Source organism: Ceraceosorus guamensis (genome assembly GCF_003144195.1).
Source record: "Ceraceosorus guamensis strain MCA 4658 unplaced genomic scaffold IE81scaffold_55, whole genome shotgun sequence".
NCBI lineage: Eukaryota > Fungi > Basidiomycota > Exobasidiomycetes > Ceraceosorales > Ceraceosoraceae > Ceraceosorus > Ceraceosorus guamensis.
In genome coordinates this window covers 35850-56481 of record NW_020290050.1, presented here as the reverse complement: position 1 = coordinate 56481, position 20632 = coordinate 35850, and the positions used below count along the sequence as shown (strand labels likewise).

The 20632-nt window shown below is 55.1% G+C and overlaps 6 protein-coding genes across 6 annotated transcripts; 5 read left to right on the top strand and 1 right to left on the bottom strand.

Moving 5' to 3' along the window:
- Positions 1-1446: 1446 nt before the first annotated feature.
- On the top strand, positions 1447-5432 carry IE81DRAFT_201434 (DNA mismatch repair protein Msh6). Its single transcript, XM_025510887.1, has 10 exons — positions 1447-1614; positions 1690-2198; positions 2270-2287; positions 2349-2399; positions 2468-3781; positions 3853-4425; positions 4493-4543; positions 4605-4849; positions 4916-5226; positions 5310-5432. Coding segments are annotated over exons 2-10 (3066 nt in total). The 5' UTR covers positions 1447-1614; positions 1690-1697; the 3' UTR covers positions 5312-5432.
- Positions 5162-6425, top strand: IE81DRAFT_201494 (hypothetical protein). Its single transcript, XM_025510888.1, has 3 exons — positions 5162-5226; positions 5310-6031; positions 6107-6425. The coding sequence occupies exons 2-3, from the start codon at positions 5553-5555 to the stop codon at positions 6384-6386; spliced, it is 759 nt and encodes a 252-aa protein (XP_025368007.1). The 5' UTR covers positions 5162-5226; positions 5310-5552; the 3' UTR covers positions 6387-6425.
- A 1312-nt stretch (positions 6426-7737) lies between these two features.
- IE81DRAFT_348863 (hypothetical protein) lies at positions 7738-10828 on the top strand (the record flags this gene model as incomplete). The annotated part of the gene is made up of 3 exons (XM_025516307.1): positions 7738-8098; positions 8177-9854; positions 9928-10828. The coding sequence occupies 3 exons, from the start codon at positions 7738-7740 to the stop codon at positions 10826-10828; spliced, it is 2940 nt and encodes a 979-aa protein (XP_025368006.1).
- Positions 10829-11586: 758 nt separating this feature from the next.
- On the bottom strand, positions 11587-13433 carry IE81DRAFT_331332 (hypothetical protein; the record flags this gene model as incomplete). Its single annotated transcript, XM_025515242.1, has 5 exons — positions 11587-11730; positions 11946-12352; positions 12427-12736; positions 12817-13127; positions 13190-13433. The coding sequence occupies 5 exons, from the start codon at positions 13431-13433 to the stop codon at positions 11587-11589; spliced, it is 1416 nt and encodes a 471-aa protein (XP_025368005.1).
- Positions 13434-15184: 1751 nt separating this feature from the next.
- On the top strand, positions 15185-15892 carry IE81DRAFT_282986 (glycoside hydrolase; the record flags this gene model as incomplete). The annotated part of the gene is made up of 1 exon (XM_025511552.1): positions 15185-15892. A coding segment is annotated over one exon (708 nt), but the record flags the coding sequence as incomplete, so codon positions are not given.
- A 1674-nt stretch (positions 15893-17566) lies between these two features.
- On the top strand, positions 17567-19873 carry IE81DRAFT_337984 (FAD dependent oxidoreductase; the record flags this gene model as incomplete). The annotated part of the gene is made up of 5 exons (XM_025515524.1): positions 17567-17633; positions 17716-17864; positions 17945-18757; positions 18878-19201; positions 19428-19873. The coding sequence occupies 5 exons, from the start codon at positions 17567-17569 to the stop codon at positions 19521-19523; spliced, it is 1449 nt and encodes a 482-aa protein (XP_025368003.1). The 3' UTR covers positions 19524-19873.
- Positions 19874-20632: the final 759 nt, after the last annotated feature.

The following is a 20632-nucleotide window of genomic DNA, read 5'->3' as shown; positions in this document are numbered from 1 at the left end:
CTTCAGACTGTCGATTCAGCTCTGAACTCACATTTTTTCTGATGACTCGACCACCTTCTCGCCCGTAGGAGTCTGCTGATGTGCGTGTGCGTGTGCGTGTGCGTGTGCGTGTGCGTGTGCGTGTGTATGCATCAGCACCTGCAGTTTTGCAGCAGCAACGGTGCACCGATTGAGCCATGCATGCGTCCCTCCGCGTTCGGACGGAGAGGCTGCGACGCAAAGTCTGCGCGATCTTGCTGGCGGCTGGCCGTCATTAGAATTGAAGTGCAAGCAATTGGCAGAGCTCGACGCATGCGCCAATACTGGCTGCCTGTGATCAAATATTGAACGAACTCGTCGATGGCTTGATCTGGATCGCTCGCTGCTTGTCGCGTCTATCAAGTTGCTTTTGCGCTTCGAGGATGCTGTGACTGGTGACTGACCTGGTGCTAAGCATGCAAGCGGCGGCATGCGCGCGGTATGGCGAGCCACGCGCGTGCAGCCGCCATCCATCTGCCGCGCGAGGCACACCGCGACGCGCTACGCGACGCGTAAAATCGTGATTCCTTCCCATCACTCGCAGTGCGGGCAGCTGCTGCATCGCACCGCGAGTAGCACGCATGCAGCGCTCGCATCGCGCCGTGTTGGTTGATGTTCATGCGCGGCCCAGGTTTCCTTCCCGCCCGTGATTCTCATCCACATCACCCCCACTCTCGACTGCCCTTCTTGGGCTCCCGGCATCCACCAACGACCCCTCCATAGACTTAGGCTCTTCTCCATAAACATTTTTCACTAGCGTCACCGCACAATCTGACGCCACCATGGCAGGCCAAAAGACGCTGCTGTCCATGTGGGCCAAAAAGCCTAGCGCGCCATCAAGCTCAACCTCTTCTTCTACACCTGCCCCATCCCTCAAGAGCACATCTGCGGCTGCCCAGCGAGCCGTGCAGGCCAAAGATGCTGCGCGTTCACGCCCCGCAAAGGCAGCGTCTCCTTCGAACGCCTCAACGGCTTGCTCTACTCCTCTTCCCAACAAACGCGCCGCGCATTCGCCCGTCGAGTCCACAAAGAAGGCCAAGCGCGACAAGGAACGCGAGTCAACGGACGATGCACTCAGCACCCCGCCCGTCTCCGTGTCTCCTCAACAACGCCCTGCGAAACCTGCTCCTGCGCATTCTTCGCCCATGACTGCTCCACCATCCAGCCGACAAGCTAGCGAGTCACCGATGAAGAAGAGCCGATCTTCGCTCTCCAAAAAGGCGAAAGCAATAGTCACGTCGACGCAAGACGACTTGGATGAGGACATGGAAGATATCATCGGTCCGACTAGGCGTGTGAGTCACCATTGCGCCCCATTCGTGGCGCATACATGGGCCACGCATGTATGCGCTTCGCCTCGCCTCGCCTGGCTGACGGCCTTGACACACCTCTTCACAGCGCGCGGCACAGAAGCGACCGGCTTACTTTGAGTCGGATTCCGAGGAGCAAGGTGATGCCAGCGACTCTGAAGACGCCTTTGAGCCGAAGCGTAGCGTCAAACCTGCTCGGAATGTCAAGAAACGCAAGTCGAGCGGTGCAGACGATGATTGGCTCGTAGATGATGACGCCGTAGAGCAGGAAAGCGATGCTGTTTCTGTGAGCGGTGAGTGGGGCTCTACAGCGCCGGGCATCGGCGAAGCCTGCGATTGACCTCGAAGCTGTCCTTCACAGACGCGGCCATGGAGAGCGAGGATGAACCCGTGCCAAGGAAGCGCAACAATACCAACGCATCTTCCAGCAAGTCTGCAGCTGCCTCATCAAGCAAAGGTCCAGGTGTACAGGCAGGCGCGATGCAGGCCTTTCAGATGGGTTCATCGGGCTCTGCGAGCCCCGCAAATGGTCGTCCGGGCGGTATGCAAAAGTCTTCGAGCATGTCGCATCTGACCAAAGCCGAGCGACGTGTGCTGGATGAGCGCAAGAAAAAGGCCGAAAATGAGCAGGCATACAGCTTCTTGCGAGACCTTCGGGATAAAGATGGCAACAGGCCTGGAGACGCAGGGTACGATCCCAGGACGCTATTCATTCCCAATGGCGCTTGGAAAGACTTTACACCTTTTGAGAAGCAGTTTTGGGAGATCAAGCAGAAACATTGGGATACGGTGCTCTTCTTTCAAAAAGGCAAATTTTACGAGCTGTACGAGGAGGATGCCCTTATTGGACATCGCGAATTCGATCTCAAGGTGAGTCAGCACAAATTTGAGGTAGACGTGCACAAGATCGCTGACGTAGCGTTTTGCATCGCTTTCTGCAGCTGACTGATCGCGTCAAGGTGAGTGATGGCCTCGATTGAAGTAGATGCATTGATTGCTGATCGCGATTCCACCCTGCAGATGAAGATGGTCGGTGTGCCTGAAGGCTCGTTCGAACAGTTCGCAAATAAGGTGAGCCGCTTACCGCGTGCTTGTGGCCCTGATTAGCTCCGGCTGACCCGTTCCCCTGCCTCGCCCAGTTTCTGGCTCTCGGTTACAAAGTCGGACGAGTAGACCAATGCGAGACGGCCGTCGCCAAGGGCATGCGGGTAGGCGAAAAGTCCCGCGGTGGAGGTAGCGAGATTGTTCGTCGAGAACTGCGCCACGTCTTGACAGGAGGCACGATCGTCGACTCTGCCTGCCTTCCGGATGATATGGGGAGCTATTGTGTAGCCATCAAAGAGACCGAAGCTGTACCAGGTCAGCCCATCTTTGGCGTATGCGTGCTGGACGCCGCCACTGCAGAATTTAGACTTTCGGAATTCGAAGATGACGTCAGCAGGACCAAGCTGGAAACAATGCTCAGGTCGCTGAGGCTCCGAGAGCTCCTGCACGAGAAGGCCGGGCTGTCTCAGAGGACCTTGCGGATCTTGCGCAACACCTTGCCATCCAGCTGCCAAGTAACCATGCTCAAGAGCGGAACGGAATTTCTGGACCACGACGCGGCGATGGAGCGTCTCGAGCAGCTCTTTGGGAGCTCTGCAGACTCTCACGAAGCCTGGCCGGAAGCCATCACTTCGATGCTGGACAGGGATACTGCCATGTCGGCGCTTGGCGGTATGCTGTGGTACCTCGAGCAACTCAACTTGGATCAGGATCTGTGCTCGAGCAAGAATTTTGACATCTTTGACCCGCTCAAGAACAACGGATGTCTAGTTCTAGATGCGCAATCCCTCTCGCATCTCAATGTGCTCTCGAACGAGCAGGGCAATGACGTTGGGACGCTGCACAAGCTTCTCAATCGATGCGTCACGCCGTTCGGCAAGCGTCTCTTCAAAATTTGGCTCGTAGCTCCCCTCTGCGAGCGCAGGGCTCTCGAGGCGAGGCACGATGCCGTGGATGACTTTCTCTCTAGCCCAGACTTTCAAGACGTCTTTGACAAGGCTGCGAAAAAGCTGCCGGACATTGAAAGGATTATGCCACGCATTCATGCTGGCAAGTGCAAGCCAATGGACTTTACGAGGGTCTTGACGGCCTTGTCGGAGCTGGATGGCCTGATTGAGAGACTGTTGCAAGAAACGCAACACTTTTCCTCCACCACGATTGGCAGCCTGCTACGCGGTATCCCTCAAGTCTCGCCCATCGCGCAACGACTGCAAGACATGTTTGCGCTCAAGGACGACGGCGCTTTCATTCCGCGAACTGGAGTGTTCCAAGACTTTGACGATGCGCAGGACGCAGAGTCTGCCATTCTCGACCAGCTGGAGCGAGAGCTTGCTCGGGCTGCAAAGACGGTCAAGCTGGAGCGACGCGCCGTGAAATGGAAGCACGTGGGAACGAACGAGATCTTTCAGGTGAGTTTCAGAGTCGCCTGTGTCGCGTTGAAATTGCGACACTCTTCTCACTTTTCTTGCTCGGTGTGCAGGTGGAGGTGCCAGCCAAAACAGCGGTGCCCAAAGAGTGGTCGATCGTGTCACAGACCAAAGATAGCAAGAGGTGGTACCCTCCAGCGGTCCGGCAACTCGTACAGGAGCTAAAGGAGTCGCGCGAGACATTGCTGGCTTCGCTGAAACTCTTCCACGCTCAGCTCTTTGAAGCTTTTTCGGAAGACACGGCGGTCTTCACCGCTGCAGTCAAGGGAATCGCCGAGCTGGATTGTTTGCTGAGTCTGAGCAAAGCGTCGTACGCGCTCGGATCGCCTGCCTGCAGACCACAATTCATCGATTGCGAGACTGCTTCGGTCGACTTTAAAGATCTGAGGCATCCTTGCATGTCAACCAACACGGGTCTCGACTTTATTTCGAACGATGTCGCGCTCGGAGATCGATACGAAGAGGTCGTCATTCTGACGGGAGGTAATATGGCCGGCAAGTCCACCACTGCTAGGACTGCCGCCACGGCCGTCATCCTAGCGCAGCTCGGCTGCCGCGTGCCTGCCTCCTCTGCTGTAATCTCGCCGGTGGACAGGATCGCGAGTAGGATGGGTGCCAATGACCAGGTGGGTAGATGCGCTTCGTGGCGCAGCGCTGGCATGGATTCAGGCTCATTCCACCCCGCGCTCGCAGATCTTCCGCAACAATAGCACATTTATGGTTGAAATGCTCGAGGCTTCGAGAGTGAGTGGCGAATTGATGATGAAAGCGCAGAATTCGTTGCTGATGCTGTGACCTGCTGCAGATCATTCGCGAATGTACACCTCGCTCGCTGGTGATCATGGATGAGCTCGGACGAGGCACTTCCACTTTCGACGGCCACGCTATTGCTTTTGCAGTCTTGCACCATCTGGTTGGGAGGACGAGATGTCTTTCCTTCTTCCTGACGCATTACACGTCGCTAGCGCACGACTTTGACGCATATCCTGGTGTTGCCAACAAGCATATGCAAGTCGTGGTGGATGACGAAAATCGCGAGGTGGTGTTTACGTGAGTGCCGAGCATTTCCAGATCTCGACATCAGCAGCTGACACTCTCCTCACCACTTTCGCTCAGCTATCGACTCGTTCCCGGCATCGCAGAATCGTCTTACGGCACTCAGGTGGCAGCTTTGGCAGGTGTACCGCACACCATTTGCGATCGAGCCATGCAGGTCTCCAAAGAGTTCTCCGAGGCTTCCAAAGCTCTACAAGCACAGCGTACACACTCTCGCATCTCTGTGGCCACTTTGGCCGACTTTGCGCATCTCGTGAAGCGCGTCAGCTCAGACGACACCGAGGACTTGTCACGTCAATTGGGGATCATCAAGGCTCAGGCGCGCTCGCTTTCACTCGCTACCGCCTCATCATCCGATCTGCCAAAGCCTTGTGCGTAGCTTGGGAGCAATACATGAGCGTGAGCGTGAGCTATGAGCCGGTCTGACACGGAATATCTTTACGCAGCTGAGCAGAGCAGAGAAGTCGCTGCCAAGGCCAATGATCAGCGCCTGCATGCACAGGTACCGTCATCTCCAACCACACCTTTCCAGGCGGGCGGATGGAGTAGCCCGCAATCCAACGAGAACCGGCCTTCTAGCCCTGCCACATCGATTCCAGGCAGCCCGGAGCCCAGCTCAGTCGCCAAAGTAACGTCGTCCCCTTGCCACCGCCCGTCGTCCAAGAAGCAACCTCTGGCTGTGCGTCCGCAAGAGCAGATGGTCCTGGACCTTGGACAGCGCATCCAGAGCACGTGCCGAGAATGCGAAATGTCCTTTGACAGATCGGACGTCAACGATGTGGCTCTTCACACCAAATACCATGAGCGCATGACTCGTGGGGTGGAGTGGAGCACCAAGCTGGTCGATGCGGGCGAAGAGTGCGGGAGCGTCAACATCCCACCAGCCATCGCAAAGAAGCTAAAAGCGGGCAGCAACGAGGTCCGATTGCTCCGGTACAGCCTCGCTAGCAACACGAACGCTATGCTCAGTCGCAAGATTGAAGAAGTCTGCAAATGTGTCGACGAGGCGCTGGGAGCTGCGAGGCTGGCGGATCAGGCGCGCAAGGAGGGCAAGCTGCTCGTGGGCGTGTCCAAATCTGGTCGCGTGCTGGGCGCTGCAGTCGTGGGACCCTGCCCGCCCAAGTCCGCTCGCCGAGTCGCTCCTCACGAAGATGGCAAAGACGCCGTGTTCATCTCGTGAGTGGGTTCAAAGATGCAAGAAAGGGTCGCATGGGCTGCCCTGCTGATCTTGATGCACTTCGTCTCCTCCAGTGACGATCCAGCCGAAGCGCGCTCGCCACCCTTGGCAGTGCACCGCATCCACGTCCTCCATCCTGCCAGACGAGCAGGACTGGGCGTCGCTCTGCTCGATGCGGCGCTGGCTGGCGCAGTGTATGGCATGAGCACCGCTTCGATCGAACGAATGTGCGGTGGAAGAGCGGGAACGACGGCTTTTAGCCAGCCTACGCAGGCGGGAAGGAAGCTGGCTGAAGCGTGGATCGAGCGCGGCGGCAGCGCACCGTTGGAGCTGCTCATCTCTCACGCGCTTTGAGTTGGACCCTGGAGGAACCGGTCCCCCACGGGGAGCCCGTGCATGCGCCTCCGAGCAAGTTCCAGGCTTTGCACCGCACTACACGCGTCTAGTGGCTTCACCTCGCATGGCTTGCAGCGGGCATGGAATAGGTACTGAATGGGCACACTCGTGAAGTCCGTCCAGAGCAGCGGGTTTGCGGTGCACGTCTGTGAACACCAGGGTAGGTGATGAGTGCTTCAGCTTCTTGAATTTGAAAAGTGCGCCTCCGCAAAGCCGATCACATTCATGGTTGATCACTTGTACGCATACATCCACTCTCCGACAACCCATGCCTGCACGTCTGCATGCCTTTGTGAGTGGCTTGCGTGCTGATACCCATGAAGCGTCCACTTGTCGGCAACAGCTTCTCACCGGCTTTCGTCTCCTTCTCCCGTGTTTGTGCATCGGATTCGCGGCGATGCAATTCCCACTCAAGTCGAGATTGCCGTCTTCACTGCTGAACAGTAGTTGTCAGATAAAATGATGCACGAAGCCATCGCTTTCCGTCCTGCGACCGCTTAGCAACGGGCCACCTTACCACGGATAGCTGCAGTCTCGCGTCCTCACGCTGGTGGGCTTGGCATTGATACCGAAGTGTCGTTGAGTGATACGAAACCTTTCGTGAATGGACAGCCTCTACACCGCGGCAAGTATAAGTGTCGCACACGCCTATACACAAGGCGGTCTCCCTTTGCCCCACTTCGTATCGGAAAAGATGCGTCCATTCTGCCCGGCTTCACCTACTGCACTTCTACTGTCATGTCAGACCAGGCCTCCTTTCCCTCTCTGGACGGCGAGAAGACTCCTGAGCACCTCAAAATGCTCGAAAATTTGGCCCCCCTCACGCAGCGGGCGTTCGACAAGGTACCGTGAGTAGTTGGATCATCATTGAGATCAGAAAGAGACTGACCTCGCAGACTGGACAAGTCCGTGCACGTACTGCCAGCAAGTCGAGCGGAAGGTAACGCAAAGCGTCCGTCAATGCTGGATATCCGACTGTATGTGGGCTGCGTGCGAAGACTTGGGCCACCGGGGTGCTACGCATGAGGAAGGCGGCGAGCATCACTTGTACTGGAAAGAGCCGAGTGCTACACTTTTGCAGCGCACCATCGCTGGGATGCACAGTTTCCTTGGCACAGAAGTAAACAAGAGGCAGCTAGACGGATACTTCGAACTCGACCGCAGCAACTGCTTCTTGGAACTTGACCCCCGCAACCTCAAGCTTCAGCCCGCAAAAGCGTTTGCGCGGCTGCTCCCGTGTCACAATAGTTCCCTTCGGTTCCCTTGTTTGATCTCCTTCATCGGCGAAAGTGGCATCGGCAAGTCAACCATGCTGCAAGCGCTGATCATGGACGCTCTCTGGAAGATCCAGCCACCTTCGAACAGCGACTATTGCACCACAGCCCAGGGCGCCGCTTTAGACTGTCATGTTGGATGCAAAGAAATGCACGATGTCAGTGTGCCAGTGCCCGGCCTCGTACCCAAGTCGGGAAGTGCGAACATTCATCGCTACTGGGATCCGCTTACTTGGCACGACACAAATCCGATTGTGTATTTGGACTGTGAAGGATTTGGCGGAAGCAATGAGCCGCAAGCCTTGGACTGGCTAAGTAGGGTGGCAGCTGTCAGCATGGAACCGAGCACCAGAAATCGAAGAAATTTGATCGAAGAGCTAATACCAATGCTCACTTGTGCGTCATGAGGTCGATCGTCGTAGGACGGACGCAAGGCGACTGACAAGACTTTCATCGATACCTTTCCCTTCTCAGACGCGTTCAGTGACGTGATTGTCCTCGTGGTCGATTCAACAAAGACGATGGAAGCCAAGGTCGCGAGTCTTATCGAGCGTCTCAAAGCTGGTGCAGAGAGAGTGTCGAACATGAAAATCAAACCCTGCCTTGTTGTCGTGTGCACTAAAACCGAGGAGCAAAAATTTGGGACACTGGGAGGAAAGCCAGACGTTGAGGACTGGTCGACCTATTTCTCGGACTTGAAGTTCCGCAAGCTCGCACCTCTGTCAAGCCTTGAATTCATCGAGGACATCGCAGGGCTGAGTAAACTGCTGCGAGCTCTGCGAGTCAGCGTTCACCAAGCCCGCGACGACGTCGGATTCCTTGTCAATCAAATGCAGCTCACCGCGCACTTTAGGAAGGCAATGGCGAGCTTGGAACGTGTCAGTGACGGCTCCGCAAGATTTGATTGGATACAAGCTACCAGGGAGCTACGCCCATTACCCGAAACTTTGGAAGCCAGGCTAATTGCCTCTGCCAACGCGTTCCTCACACCATCGCCCGCGTCCGACAATTTTGCTGAGATTGTGAGAGGTGAATTGTTGGCGCATCTCGCCCGTTGCATTTACGATTGGAAGCGAGATACAGCCTCAGATATCATGGAGGATTCGATACCCAAGATGTTCAAAGAAGAGCTTTCATCTCTGGAGGAACATGTGAAAAACCTCGAGCCGTGCGCCTACGCAAACAAAGTTGGACATGCATGCATCAATCTTCGTGGGAGCCATCAGAGACACCAATTTCTGGACAAGTCGGGCTCCCCTGCAAGAAGCCTCAAAGGGGAATTCAAGCCTGCAGCACCTTGGCCTTTACCGGCATTCGAAGTTATTGTTCGCCGCCATCTAGCAACTGTACGTCAGCTGTACGAAGATGCAGGTGTTTCCAAAGCGTACTCTTCGCTCCAAAAACCCAGAGATTGCTCACAAACGCCAGGGTACTTGCTATCAAGACCGAAGAGCAACTCTGTCTGCCTTAGGTGTCTCATCGATCCTCCGCACTATGCGCTCAAGTGCGGACATGCACTATGCAAAGTTTGCCAGGCTCGGTTCAGCATCCCTGGAGACTCTGCACGTGCTATTTGCCCCCTCCACGAGACAGATCGTTTGGAGGCGACACCAGGTCCAGTGTGTCCTTCGCCACTTCAAGAGGGCTGTGGCCATCGTATTCTGTCACTCAGTGGAGGTGGCGTAAGAGGCTTGAGCCAGCTGATAATTCTTGAAAAGCTATCTGAGGCCACCTACTGGATCCCAATCGCTTGCTTGTTCGACCTGGTCGTGGGCACTTCAATTGGAGGTTGTCTAGCGCTCGCACTACTTCACGGGGAAGAAGACCGCGTATCTCTGACGATCAGTGACGGCAAATCCCACTCCAATGGGCGAGCCGCATTCAAATTAGCCCTTAACGGATGTTTCGAATCCAAACAGCGCGTCTCTTGGCTCCAATGGCTCTGGACTACGGACAAAGCGGTACGCTACTGGCCTGATGGCCTTCGAGCTGCTATGATGGGATTGCTCTCGCGTCAAGGAGGCTCAGGCGCCGAAGCACATTTCCCTATGTTTTCAGGAAGGGAGCAGTTCCCGCACCGACGGATGCCTCACATTGCGGTATATGCCTCTCGGTTGCTGGACGCGTGGGTCTCGCAAGCGATTCCCAATTTGTGAGTCAGGCGATCAGTGTTTTGTCGCTGTGATCCTCAGCCAGACCCGCCGCTTATATTATCATTCCCACAGCATTATGGGGACCGACAAGTCGTGCTCTGTCTCTGAGTCTATCACGCTCCTGGATGCAGCGCAGGCCACCTCAGCCGCATGGCCGTACTTGCCGCCACACGTAGTCGGCGGCATAGAATACTTTGACGGTGCCTTCAGCGCCAACACGCCGGCGAGACTTGGACAAGACCTTGCTCAAGAGCTGTGGAAGTCTAGTTGTCTCGATTTCATTGTTTCCATCGGCACTGGAATCGTCCAAGCTCCGTCTCAAGAAGATTTGAGCCGTGGACCTGCGACGTACTCGCGGATTTTGGTTGCATGTGCTGCCGCTCTGACCGATCACACTGGAGAACATGGTGCCCCTGTCGGCCCGCCTGACCGGCAAGCGGTCTTCAATCCTGCTTGGGATCAAAAGTTGTCGGGCGTGGACAAAGTCGAAGACATGGAGAAGATTGAGAAGAAGACTCTCGAGTGGTGCAGTCGGCAAGAAGTCAGCGATCAGATAAGAGGGACGGCAAGAAAGCTGCTCAGCCTTACGTGGTATGTCGATCCAACCGACCGAGTCGACTCGGGTGGGGTGACCACATTGCACATCAAGTCAAGATTGCCGCGTGCTGAAGCCGTTAAGCTAGTTCAAAAAGAGTTGCAAGAGTGTCGCAAGCAATCCACAGGAGCTCCTGGAACCAACGCCTACAAGCTCTTCGAGATCGGAAGTAGGCGGGGACTCATCTGGCTTGACGTTGAACAAATATTCAGGAATTTCCCGGGCAGTCAGTATGAATCGGCTTACTCGTGTCTGCTGGACATTGAACTCAAAGTGTCGACGCCCGAAGGTTCTGAGCCGCTCGAGTTGTTCATCAAGTATGGGCATGGGTCCGAAAAGCAACCAATTAGCAACGGAAACCCCTGGATCTCCCCATGACGCTTCGGCGGGCGCAGGCAGGGTCTTTGCGAAGCCATACGCATAGGCGTCGTGGAGCATGAACACCGATCCGATTTCCCTTCTCCCTAACCCCCTGTGCATACTCATAGTCATCATGAACTCCCTTCACGTTTGACGTTTGACCAAAGTGCGCCAGACCAAATGCACCTTTCTATGTCATGGAACCGGCCGTTGGGATCTGATAGAAGCTGCGAGCAGTCCGTTGTGGTGTCTTTAGCCTCGAGATCTCTCTGCGTACCTGTTGTCGCATCTTGCGATTCTGCTGGAGGGCAATTCGGACAAGACGGAAAGGCAGAAATTACGGTCAGAAGTGGTGGACCAAGTCTCTGAAGCTGCGAGGCGAGATGGCGCCCGCAGAACAATCTAGATCACTCAGACTCACCACTCTCGAATCTAATGAAAACTCATGCCAGTCTCGCGCTCAATCAAATCTTTTTCTCCCATGTGGCCTCATCTTCACTTTCACTTTGCGGATGGCAAACGTCTGCTGTCAGAATCAGATATGTGTGGCTCGAATGGGGGGCTCCAATTTTTGGAAGGAATGGCATGCCTTGTTGTTATTTCCAGATCGTGTTCATGATGCAGGTCTTGATTGAATTGCGATCAAGCTCAGCGGTAGCAAGGTGGAGCAACTGTTGATCGTTTGCGAACGAAACACAACGCCAATCAGTCTCCTGCATTCAAGCATCGTTTGATGTTCAGACTTGTTCGTCTGCTTCTAGCGCAGTCGCGTGCAATCATTCGAATAGTGGCGTTGCATAAGCAATGAGAGTAGCAGAGTACAGAATGCGAACGCCCTCGAGCGGCGTGATGTCCACACTGAAATTTGCCAGGCACCTCAGCGTGCTGTTCAGCCTCATAGAGCCACAAGGTGATTGTGCCTACGAGAGTCTTTGGGTGAGTATCTTGATCCGATCGACAATCCACACCAAGACGAAAGAATATCTTAGCCAAAGCCAGGCCATCCGACCGACAATCCACAACAAGACGAAAGCCACAAAGGTGACGGCCAATTGAACGAAGCTCTGCGAGTCGATGATGCGGAACAAAGGTTCAGCATAGGCAGGACGTCCGATATCGAGAGGTGCCGACTCACGAGAATACCTCCAAGCTCCGCAATGAGCTCGTGTGGCTCAAGTATGGGATTTTCAGAAGCCTCTTGCACCATCAAAGTGGCATACGAGACGTAGAAAGCCGTGTCGCAGCTTCCCGTCGAGACCGACGGTGACCAAATCGGATCAAATACTGTGATTGGCGGTTTGTTGCGGTCCCGAGACTGAAAATCGCGACGTCGAAGCTGTATGTCGATGACTTGGCCTGCAGAAATTCGCTGAATCGAATCAAAGGCTCTGCCGATAGTATCTCCCAGCAGCGCGTTGTCCGTCGCATAATCCGACACCGCTTGGGCGTCAAAAAAGGCAACGAACAGCGAGCTCTGAGTGCACCGCTCTCGTGGTACCAACGGCCTAGGCCCGTCCGTAGTAGCTGCACTGACGTCAGAACCTGCGCAGAGACGAATCCCAGAGCATCATTAGCACTGGCCAAGGAATTTGTTTCGCTCCTTTGTAAAAGCGCACCCGGATTTGGCCGCGTCCAATACAAGACAGGAATGTGCGCTTCAGACACGTTGAATGGCGCGGCTAGTACGTATGCATCATACTCTCTTCCTCTAATTGTCAGAGAAGTGCTGCTACTTGTGATGTTGCGTGAACAATTGCAGCTTTTGTTGATGCTGGGGTTCGAGTAGTCGCCCGGCTCACACGGCGCAGTATTGTTCACCCTGCGCCAGTAGCAGAAGGGTGGACCATTGTCGTCGACAATCCTTGCTGCAAAGGGATCGTCTCTTTGCGCCAAGATGACCATGCCAGGAAGTCTCATCGTGTCTCGCTGTCGTCGTGGAGCGAAGAGCCATGCAGCAAGCACATCAGCATTGATGATAATGGATGGCCGCCTTTCACGTCACGCACCGTATGGTATGAGCTGATGACCTCGTACGTTCCCATCTCCTGGAGCCAAGTAGGAGCTCGATTGTGCAGAATGCCCAACAGTATCACGAATGACAGAGCGAGTTGGCCTGGCGCGCTGAGCATCAGACTGCGCAGATTTTGTGGAAAGATTTCCAGCCACATTGGCCGGTGGACCTTTGATTCGCAATTGCATTCGCACTGGCCAAGGGCCTCTGTGCTCCTCTCTCTCGCATTCTCTCTCGCGTAGTTATGAGTGGTCTGACGACCCGTTCTGGCGGAGGTCTCGAAATGCTTTTTGCTTCTGTCGTAAGCTGACGACGAGAACATTGTTAGCTCGCCAATCAACACACAATTACAAGCATGCGAGACTTACCGAAGCCAAGGTAGGTGACAACTAAAAACAATATGACAGCCACAACGCAGCACACAAGAGCGGCATTGATCAAGCTCGTGTAGTCAAGGCTTAGATGCCCGCGGGTGAGGTGAACGAAGGCGCCAACGAGCGTGAAGACCGTCACGGTGATTGCAATGTAGAAGAGGTCCGGCAGAATGTACAAGTCACGAGCCTCCCAAGCTCTTTTTGCCGCCATTTCCGGAGTGGGCCCTGGTTCCGCCATTCTTATCAGAAGGGTTGGAGATGAATTGGATTGTAGCCTACAGGCGAGATGAAAAGTAGTCACAGGCCGACGAGCAAAAGCAATTGCAACACGACTTCCTTATACCACCACCCCAACCTCCTCGCTCGACCGCGTGCAGGTCAGCGCCCCGCACACTTGAGCTTCCCAAGCGGGCACATTTCGACCTGCTGCGAATTGGAAGCGGTCGCACAGCTGTGTGTGACCTGTCATCCGCTCATGGCCCACGATTTCCAGAGCCATGGTCTTGTGTCCTAGTCAGTGTCATTGCTTCTTGATGCGAACGTTGCCGCCTATCATTGTACGTAGTTCTTTCACAATTTGGCTCTCAACCAAACACGCGCGGCCAAAGGTGCGAGCCTGGAACTTGCAAGCCACTGATGCTGTAGGAGAAGGACCGGTCCGGCGGGAACATGTGCGGCGCACCGTTGGGGCGAGAAAGCGCAGACGGTCCCTGCTAGCTAGCCGCTTGCCGGTGCTTGCCCATTGGTAGTGTACGTCGATAATGTTGCTGGTGATTTTGAAACTCTTCGCTGTCCAGACGAAGCCTTCTCGAGCCGATCTGCACCGTTGCACGAGCATTGTAACAACAAGGCAGCAGATCGCAAAATAAAGCTCGTCTTCTCAAGAGCAGGCGCGAGAATGAACGGTTCTGAGCCGTTCGAGATTGTAGACCATACAAAGTTCAAGCTCCGCACGGGACTGGACAGAGCGAATTCACCCACATTTTCCTGCACCAGCACCAGCGTTGGGCGCTGCATGATTGCATGTTCGCTCCCGATGATCCAACGCGCTTTTAGAATGAGGCTCATGCATGCTTCGACGCTAACGCTCGCTTAACAAGCCACTACGAGTTACCGCTGCAGCTGCGAACAACGCGAAATTCCGGAACGCAGGTCCTGCGGCTCAGTCGGCTCGCATCGCCTGCGTCTACCTGCACTTTTAGATTAAATTGGGGCTACCGGCTCTTCTAGAACCGCCAAGACCCGCGGAAGCTATTGGCAGTAGGTGTAGAGATGAGTACACAAATCCGATTGTGGCTATCAACCTAGTGAGTTCCTGACTGAGATTTCGACCGCGTTACGACTTTGTCGCTTCGCACGATGCCTTTGCGTCAGGACTTGAGCAAAGACGCGCGACACGTACATCGTGTCTACATGGCCCACGTACAGCTAGACGGCGTTCATGGGTGCGAAACGACCACCTCGACCACCTCAGGAGCGGCACATTATGCGCAGCTAAGAGCCGCTATAGAGAGCAGGCTCGATGTATGTCACGTGACCGCCCAATGCATGATCCCTGAGCATCTTCATGTACTCAGCGTCATACGTACCTGATCACTCGATCTGACTAAGATACAATCATCATCTCTCGCGACCTTCATGTATCATTGTGGTCGTAAGACTCAGAGAGCCAGACCTTATAAATATCGATGTCATCGTTTTGGTGAGCTCACTGATCAGCAAGCCTTCACCCGTTCTACACCACTCCGATCGACAAACATGGTCCCGTACACAAGCCTCATTACCCTCCTCGGAGTGGTTGGCTCCCTCTCGCTGGCAGCTGCAGAAGCGTGCGTCAAGGAGGTGGATGCTGACACAGACCTCCTCAAGGTAAATGGCTGCAAGACGCTGCTCAATGGTGTCAATTTGCCGGTCATGAGCTATCATCAACAGCAGCCGTGGACAGGACAAGTCTTGCCGCAGAGCGACTTCGATCTCTATCGCAAACTCGGCTTCAACATCTTCCGCTACGGCTTCTCGTGGAATATTCTGCAGCCTGACCTCAGCAAGCCATACAATCGAGACTATTACGATGCAATGCACAGCAATATCACCAACATGGCCAAGGATACAAATGTCTTCGTGATCCTCGACTTGCACGACTTTGGCCGGCACTCGGGACAATTGATTGGGGAGTCGACAGACGCTCCTACCGCTCAAAGTCTGGCGACCCTATGGGAATCAATTGCAGCCGACTTCAAGGACCTTGGAAACGTCATATTCGGCATTATGAATGAGCCGGAAGAGTTTGCCAATACCGACACGGTCATCGCGTATCTCCAAGCTGCAGTTGAAGCCATCAGGGCAGCCGGCGCAACCAAACAGTACATCCTGGTGCCAAGCAAAGATTGGCAAGGCATCTCAACCTGGCTCAATTACTCCGATAGAACCCTTGGTATCAGCGACAGCGAGAATCGGCTCATCTACGATACTCACAGCTATCTAGATCCGAATAGAAACGGTACCATTGACTGCGAAGATTTCTCCAACAGACGATCGGAATGGGACGCAGTCACGGTCAAGCTTCGCAACAGCGGGAAAAGAGCTTTCCTCAGCGAGTTGGGTGGCATCGCATCCGTGAAATGCGAAAAGTCCATCAACGATGCCCTTGCTTACCTCGACGAGAACAAGGATGTCTGGTTAGGCTGGACTGCATGGGGTCCGCAACAAGTTCAACCAACACCTCGACTCAACAACAACAATAGCCAAACGGCTTTCTTTATGGACTGTCAAGACGGCGATCTACTCCACCATGCATTCATGCAGCATGGTAGCGTAGCGGCGAGGAACAATGGAAGCGCGTGCTGTTCGCCGCTCAGGGATAGCGTTGCGCAGCTTCCCACCGATGCATTTATCAATTCGGCCAAACCGATTTGTTCTGCACCTGTAGCTTCTCCATCAAGTGCAACACCTTCCGCTGGATCAACTGCGCCTGGAGGTAGCGGGCAAGGCGACGGACAAAGTGGCGGAGCGAAACACCTCATCTTGACCGTGGGCGTACCCCTCATCGTCGTTGTGATTGCCGTACTTCTTTGAGCCCGCTTCATCTCGCTGATTTATCTGGCGCAAGCGTTTTCGTCGAGCTCGGCACAGCATTGGAACGTTTGGTCTCTTCCGGAAAACACGTCTTCAGCATTTTCTGGTGTCATTTCCGCTTCTTGACGCACTTCTCGCCGTCACGTCAATTTCGGCTGCTTTCTCGCTTCGGTGCCCGGTCCAGTCATCATACCATCACGTCACCTTTGTCTACTTTTTGAAATTGTCACCGAAACACGGAAAAATTGAACTCAGCAGCGTGCAATTGCAGAGCAAAAGAGACCTGACAGTCAAGCAAGAGAGAGGCTGCCACTTGCATCTATTCAAGTCGGAACAGATCAACTTCCCAATGGAAATCTTGCATGGGCACGCCTTTCACATTGACGAATCGTGAATGTGAATGCAATCAAGAATCGTGAATGTGACTGCAATCAAGAATCGTGAATGACGATTCCGTCGACGTTGACAAGAGGCCTGCGCGCACCCGTTTCACGTGATTGACCAATCGTGAATGCACGGTACTGAGTAACTCACTTGACTCAAGACTCGCACTCTTCTGACTCTGATTCACCATTCGTGATTAAAGATTCATTCATGACCAGGCGCAAACAGGAATTACACTCACAACTGCATGCATATAAAGTTGAACCACCGATCTGATGTCTGCCATCAGCCCCGCCGGCATACGCTCGCTATACCAGCACCTTACTGTACGGGGTACCTGTGTGGCTGGATCGCAACCACGTAGGTGCGCGCGCGGATCTAGCAGGTACCCTCGCGGTTACCGCGGCAGATGCGCACTGCAGATATGCATGCATGCGCATCGCGTGCAGAGAAGGCGCTGGCTGCTTAATTGTGCTTGCATATATGCTGTTCATAGTTTGTGTGTTCAGCAGACTCGTTGTGCGATGCAGCGTGCATGGTCCTGCATGCACATGCACACCGCGGCGCTGCACCTGCTACGGCTCTCTTCGATCTGAAACGATAGTTGGAGCGTGACGTGACGTGACGAGACGAGCACAGGCTGCATGGTGACTCGTGAAAATGCAGCAGCAACTCAAGATTGACTGACGCTCATCAGACTGCGAAAGGGGAGAGGTGACATGTGGGGCGAATGGCGATCGAGGCAGAAAGGGAAGACGAGAGAGCACTCAAGAGTTTTCACAAAAGTGTAGACGACTGATCAAGGGGAAAGGGGGCACTCCATCACGAATGTTCATTTCCGTCAGTCCCGCCCGCATTTGATGGCATCGACCCCCGTCCACCACAATCATCGACGAGGAGGCATCCAGCAAGATGAGCGAGTCTTCCAAGACTGGCTCGCAGCCTGCACAAGGCAGACAGAACATCATCGTAGTGGGCGGTGAGTCGAAGCTGACTTCGCTTGCTCAGCGTCCATGCTCCAGCTCACGCTCGGGCCGCAAACTTGCCGTCTCGCACCCAAGCGGGCATCTTTGGTCTGTCCTTGGCCACGGAGCTACATGAGCGAGGCTACAGAGTAACCGTGCTGGAGCGCAATCGGTACGATCAGACGGCCTACGATCCGCTAGACGCATCCACCGAGAATGCAGCGAGCGTGGATCACAACAAGATCGTGCGTCGCTTCGCTTAGGTACGCGCGACAGAGAGGCACAGCTGACCATCGCATCGCCCCGCCCATCCTTGCCACTGCAGTTCCGAGCATCGTATGGCAAAAAGTTGCACTACCAGAGATTGGCATTCGAAGCGAGACAGCGCTGGTTGGAGCTCAATGAGCAAGCCGATACGCCCCTCTTTAGTGCTTGCGGCATGTTGCGCGTGCAGCCCAGCAACACGCTCGACGCGCTGGAGCAAGAGACGTTGAGGAACATGACGCGCGACGGAATACGCTCCAGTCAATTCGTAGAGGGTGAAGAGGAAGATGCGAATCGAGCCGAGGCGCAAGGATGGGCGCACAAGCTGCTCAGATTCGACTTGAGGCAGCAAGACGAGCGTAGCGAAGATGAGGAGGCGCAAGGGTACAATGGACATTGCTTTGCTGCTACGCTCGACTCCACTGCGGGATTCATCAGCAGCAGCGAAGCTTGTCGGTACTTTCAACGACGAGCCGAAGCTCTCGGCGTGCATTTCCGCTTCGGCGTGCAGGTCCAGGCTTTGCTACAGCAGCAACAAGCTCACCCGAACGCTCCTCGAGTCGTGCGAGGTGTGCTGCTATCGAGCGGCCAAGAGATTGCGTGCGACCAAGTGATCGTAGCGTGCGGATCGAGCAGCACGCAGCTCTTCCCCGCCCTCTCTTACCACGTCGAATCTTCCGCAGGCAGCGTGGCCGCATTCCAACTCGATGCGGTGCGCGATGCGGCATTATGGGAGAAGTACGCTGCGGAAAGATTTCCGGTCATCACTTGGAAGAGCGCGGTTAGGGATGGCGAGGGAAGAGATACGGGAAGCGTGTACGTCTTGCCCAGGACCAAAGAGGGAGTGATCAAGATTGGGTATAGAGGAGTCAAGGTGTGTGTGTGTGTGTGTGTGACGCAGAGTCGCGCAGGCTCGTGCGGCATGCTCTCCCCCTTGTCCATGAGTGATGCTCACCTCGGGCGCTCTCCCAACCCCGTAATCCCGATGCCGCAGTACACCAATTTTCAAGCGGCACCCGACTCTGCCTATTCGCAAAAGGGTCAATGGTCCATCCCCTTGCCGTCTGTCTCCTCGCACATCATCCCTCGCCAATCCACCTCATCCATTCGAACCTTTGTGCAGCTCTTTCTGCCCGAACTAGCGCAGCGTCCGTTTGCTTGGACGAAGCTCTGCTGGTACACCGACTCGCTGGACAACGAGTTTGTGGTGGATAGACCGCCCAAAGAGGAGTGGAGCGGCGTATTCGTTTGCACGGGAGGCAGCGGGCACGGTGCCAAGTTCTTGCCGGTCTTGGGAAAGGTGCGTGCGGAGGGCGTTGTGCGAGGAAAAGGAAATCGAAAAGGGAGGGGGGGGGGAAAGAAGACGTTGCGGGTCTATCCGGGCTTTTCGTTGCCGTTGCGTCCTTTCTTACACGCCAATCCCCCCTCCTCATCCCTCACATTCGCGCCACACCTCTCCCCCCCTCTCTCTCTTTCTTTTCCTCCCCCGCCTCCCGCCTCCGCAGCACGCAGCAGACATCTTTGAGGAAAGGGAGGATGCGCAGATGAAATCCTTTTGGAGGTGGAGAGAGGACAAGCCGAGGGGCAATGGATTGGATGAAGGTCCGGATGGTGATAGGAATCTCAACCGAGCGACTTGAAAGGGCCTCACGGCCGGGGGCGGGGGAAGAGGGCAAAACAAGAAATGTCCAGAAGAAAAAAGAGGGAGAGGAGTAATCCTACGACTCTTGCGCGGAGAGAGAGAGAGAGAGAGCCTTGAAATGAGGGTTCGATCCATGAAAAAACTTTGCAGAGTCCAAGGATTTGTGGGTTCTTGTCGGCTATTCTCGCCGAGGGACGCGCGAGTTGTGAAAGGTTATGAGTGTGTGAGGGGGAACAAACCCTTGAGCGAGTGATCCATGAGGCATTCGCTCGGAACCTTTTGCAACACGGGCGAAGCATAGCCTCCCGAAGCATCGCCCTCTCTCTCTCAACTCCGCGCAATCCAAATCCCACCCACCCCTCACCGTACGCTTCCCCCGCGCCTCCGAGGCACTCCCCCCCCCTGCGCCCACCAATCTGCTCCGCCCAGCTCTTCCTCGGCTCGGCTCACCCTCCACTCAGCTCGCAATTCGCGCGTGCGTCTCTTTTTCATTTCGCACCAAAAGCAAGCGACACGCATTCGCCTATCCCTCCGTTTGCCCCATCTTCTTTCAGGGGCCCCCCACCATGCCATACATGCCATGCATGCCCATCTGCGAAACACACATTTCTCCTCAACAAAAAAGCGCGGGCAAGCAACAGCCGCCCCCCCCCCCCCCCCCCCCCCCCCCCCCCCCCCCCGCCTTTTTCTTTGTTTTTTTCTTTTTCCTTTTGCCTCTTTTCCCCTTCCCGAGACACGAGCGCTTCAACGTGCGCACCCACACTCGTACGCCTTCGGCAACGCTGCAAAAAATATCCTCTTCGCACTGAGTGTTGGAAATTCTGCAACAGGCGCAAAGAGGCGAAGCGAGGGGGGCTTGGAAAAGGAGAAGGAAAAAGGCCCCGTGCTTTCGCTTCGAGGTGCGTGTTTTTCGGTACTTGGATCCCAAAAGTGTCCCCCCTGCAAGCCTGCCCTGATCGCGCACCGCCGCCGCCGCCGCCGCCGCCCGCGCCTTCCTTCTCCCACACACCCCTCCTAACCCTCTCAGAACAGATCCATATCCGTTCCCCTCATCGATTCTTGCTCTCTTGCAGCAGCAGCTCCATCCATTCCCTCGTCCTCCGTATG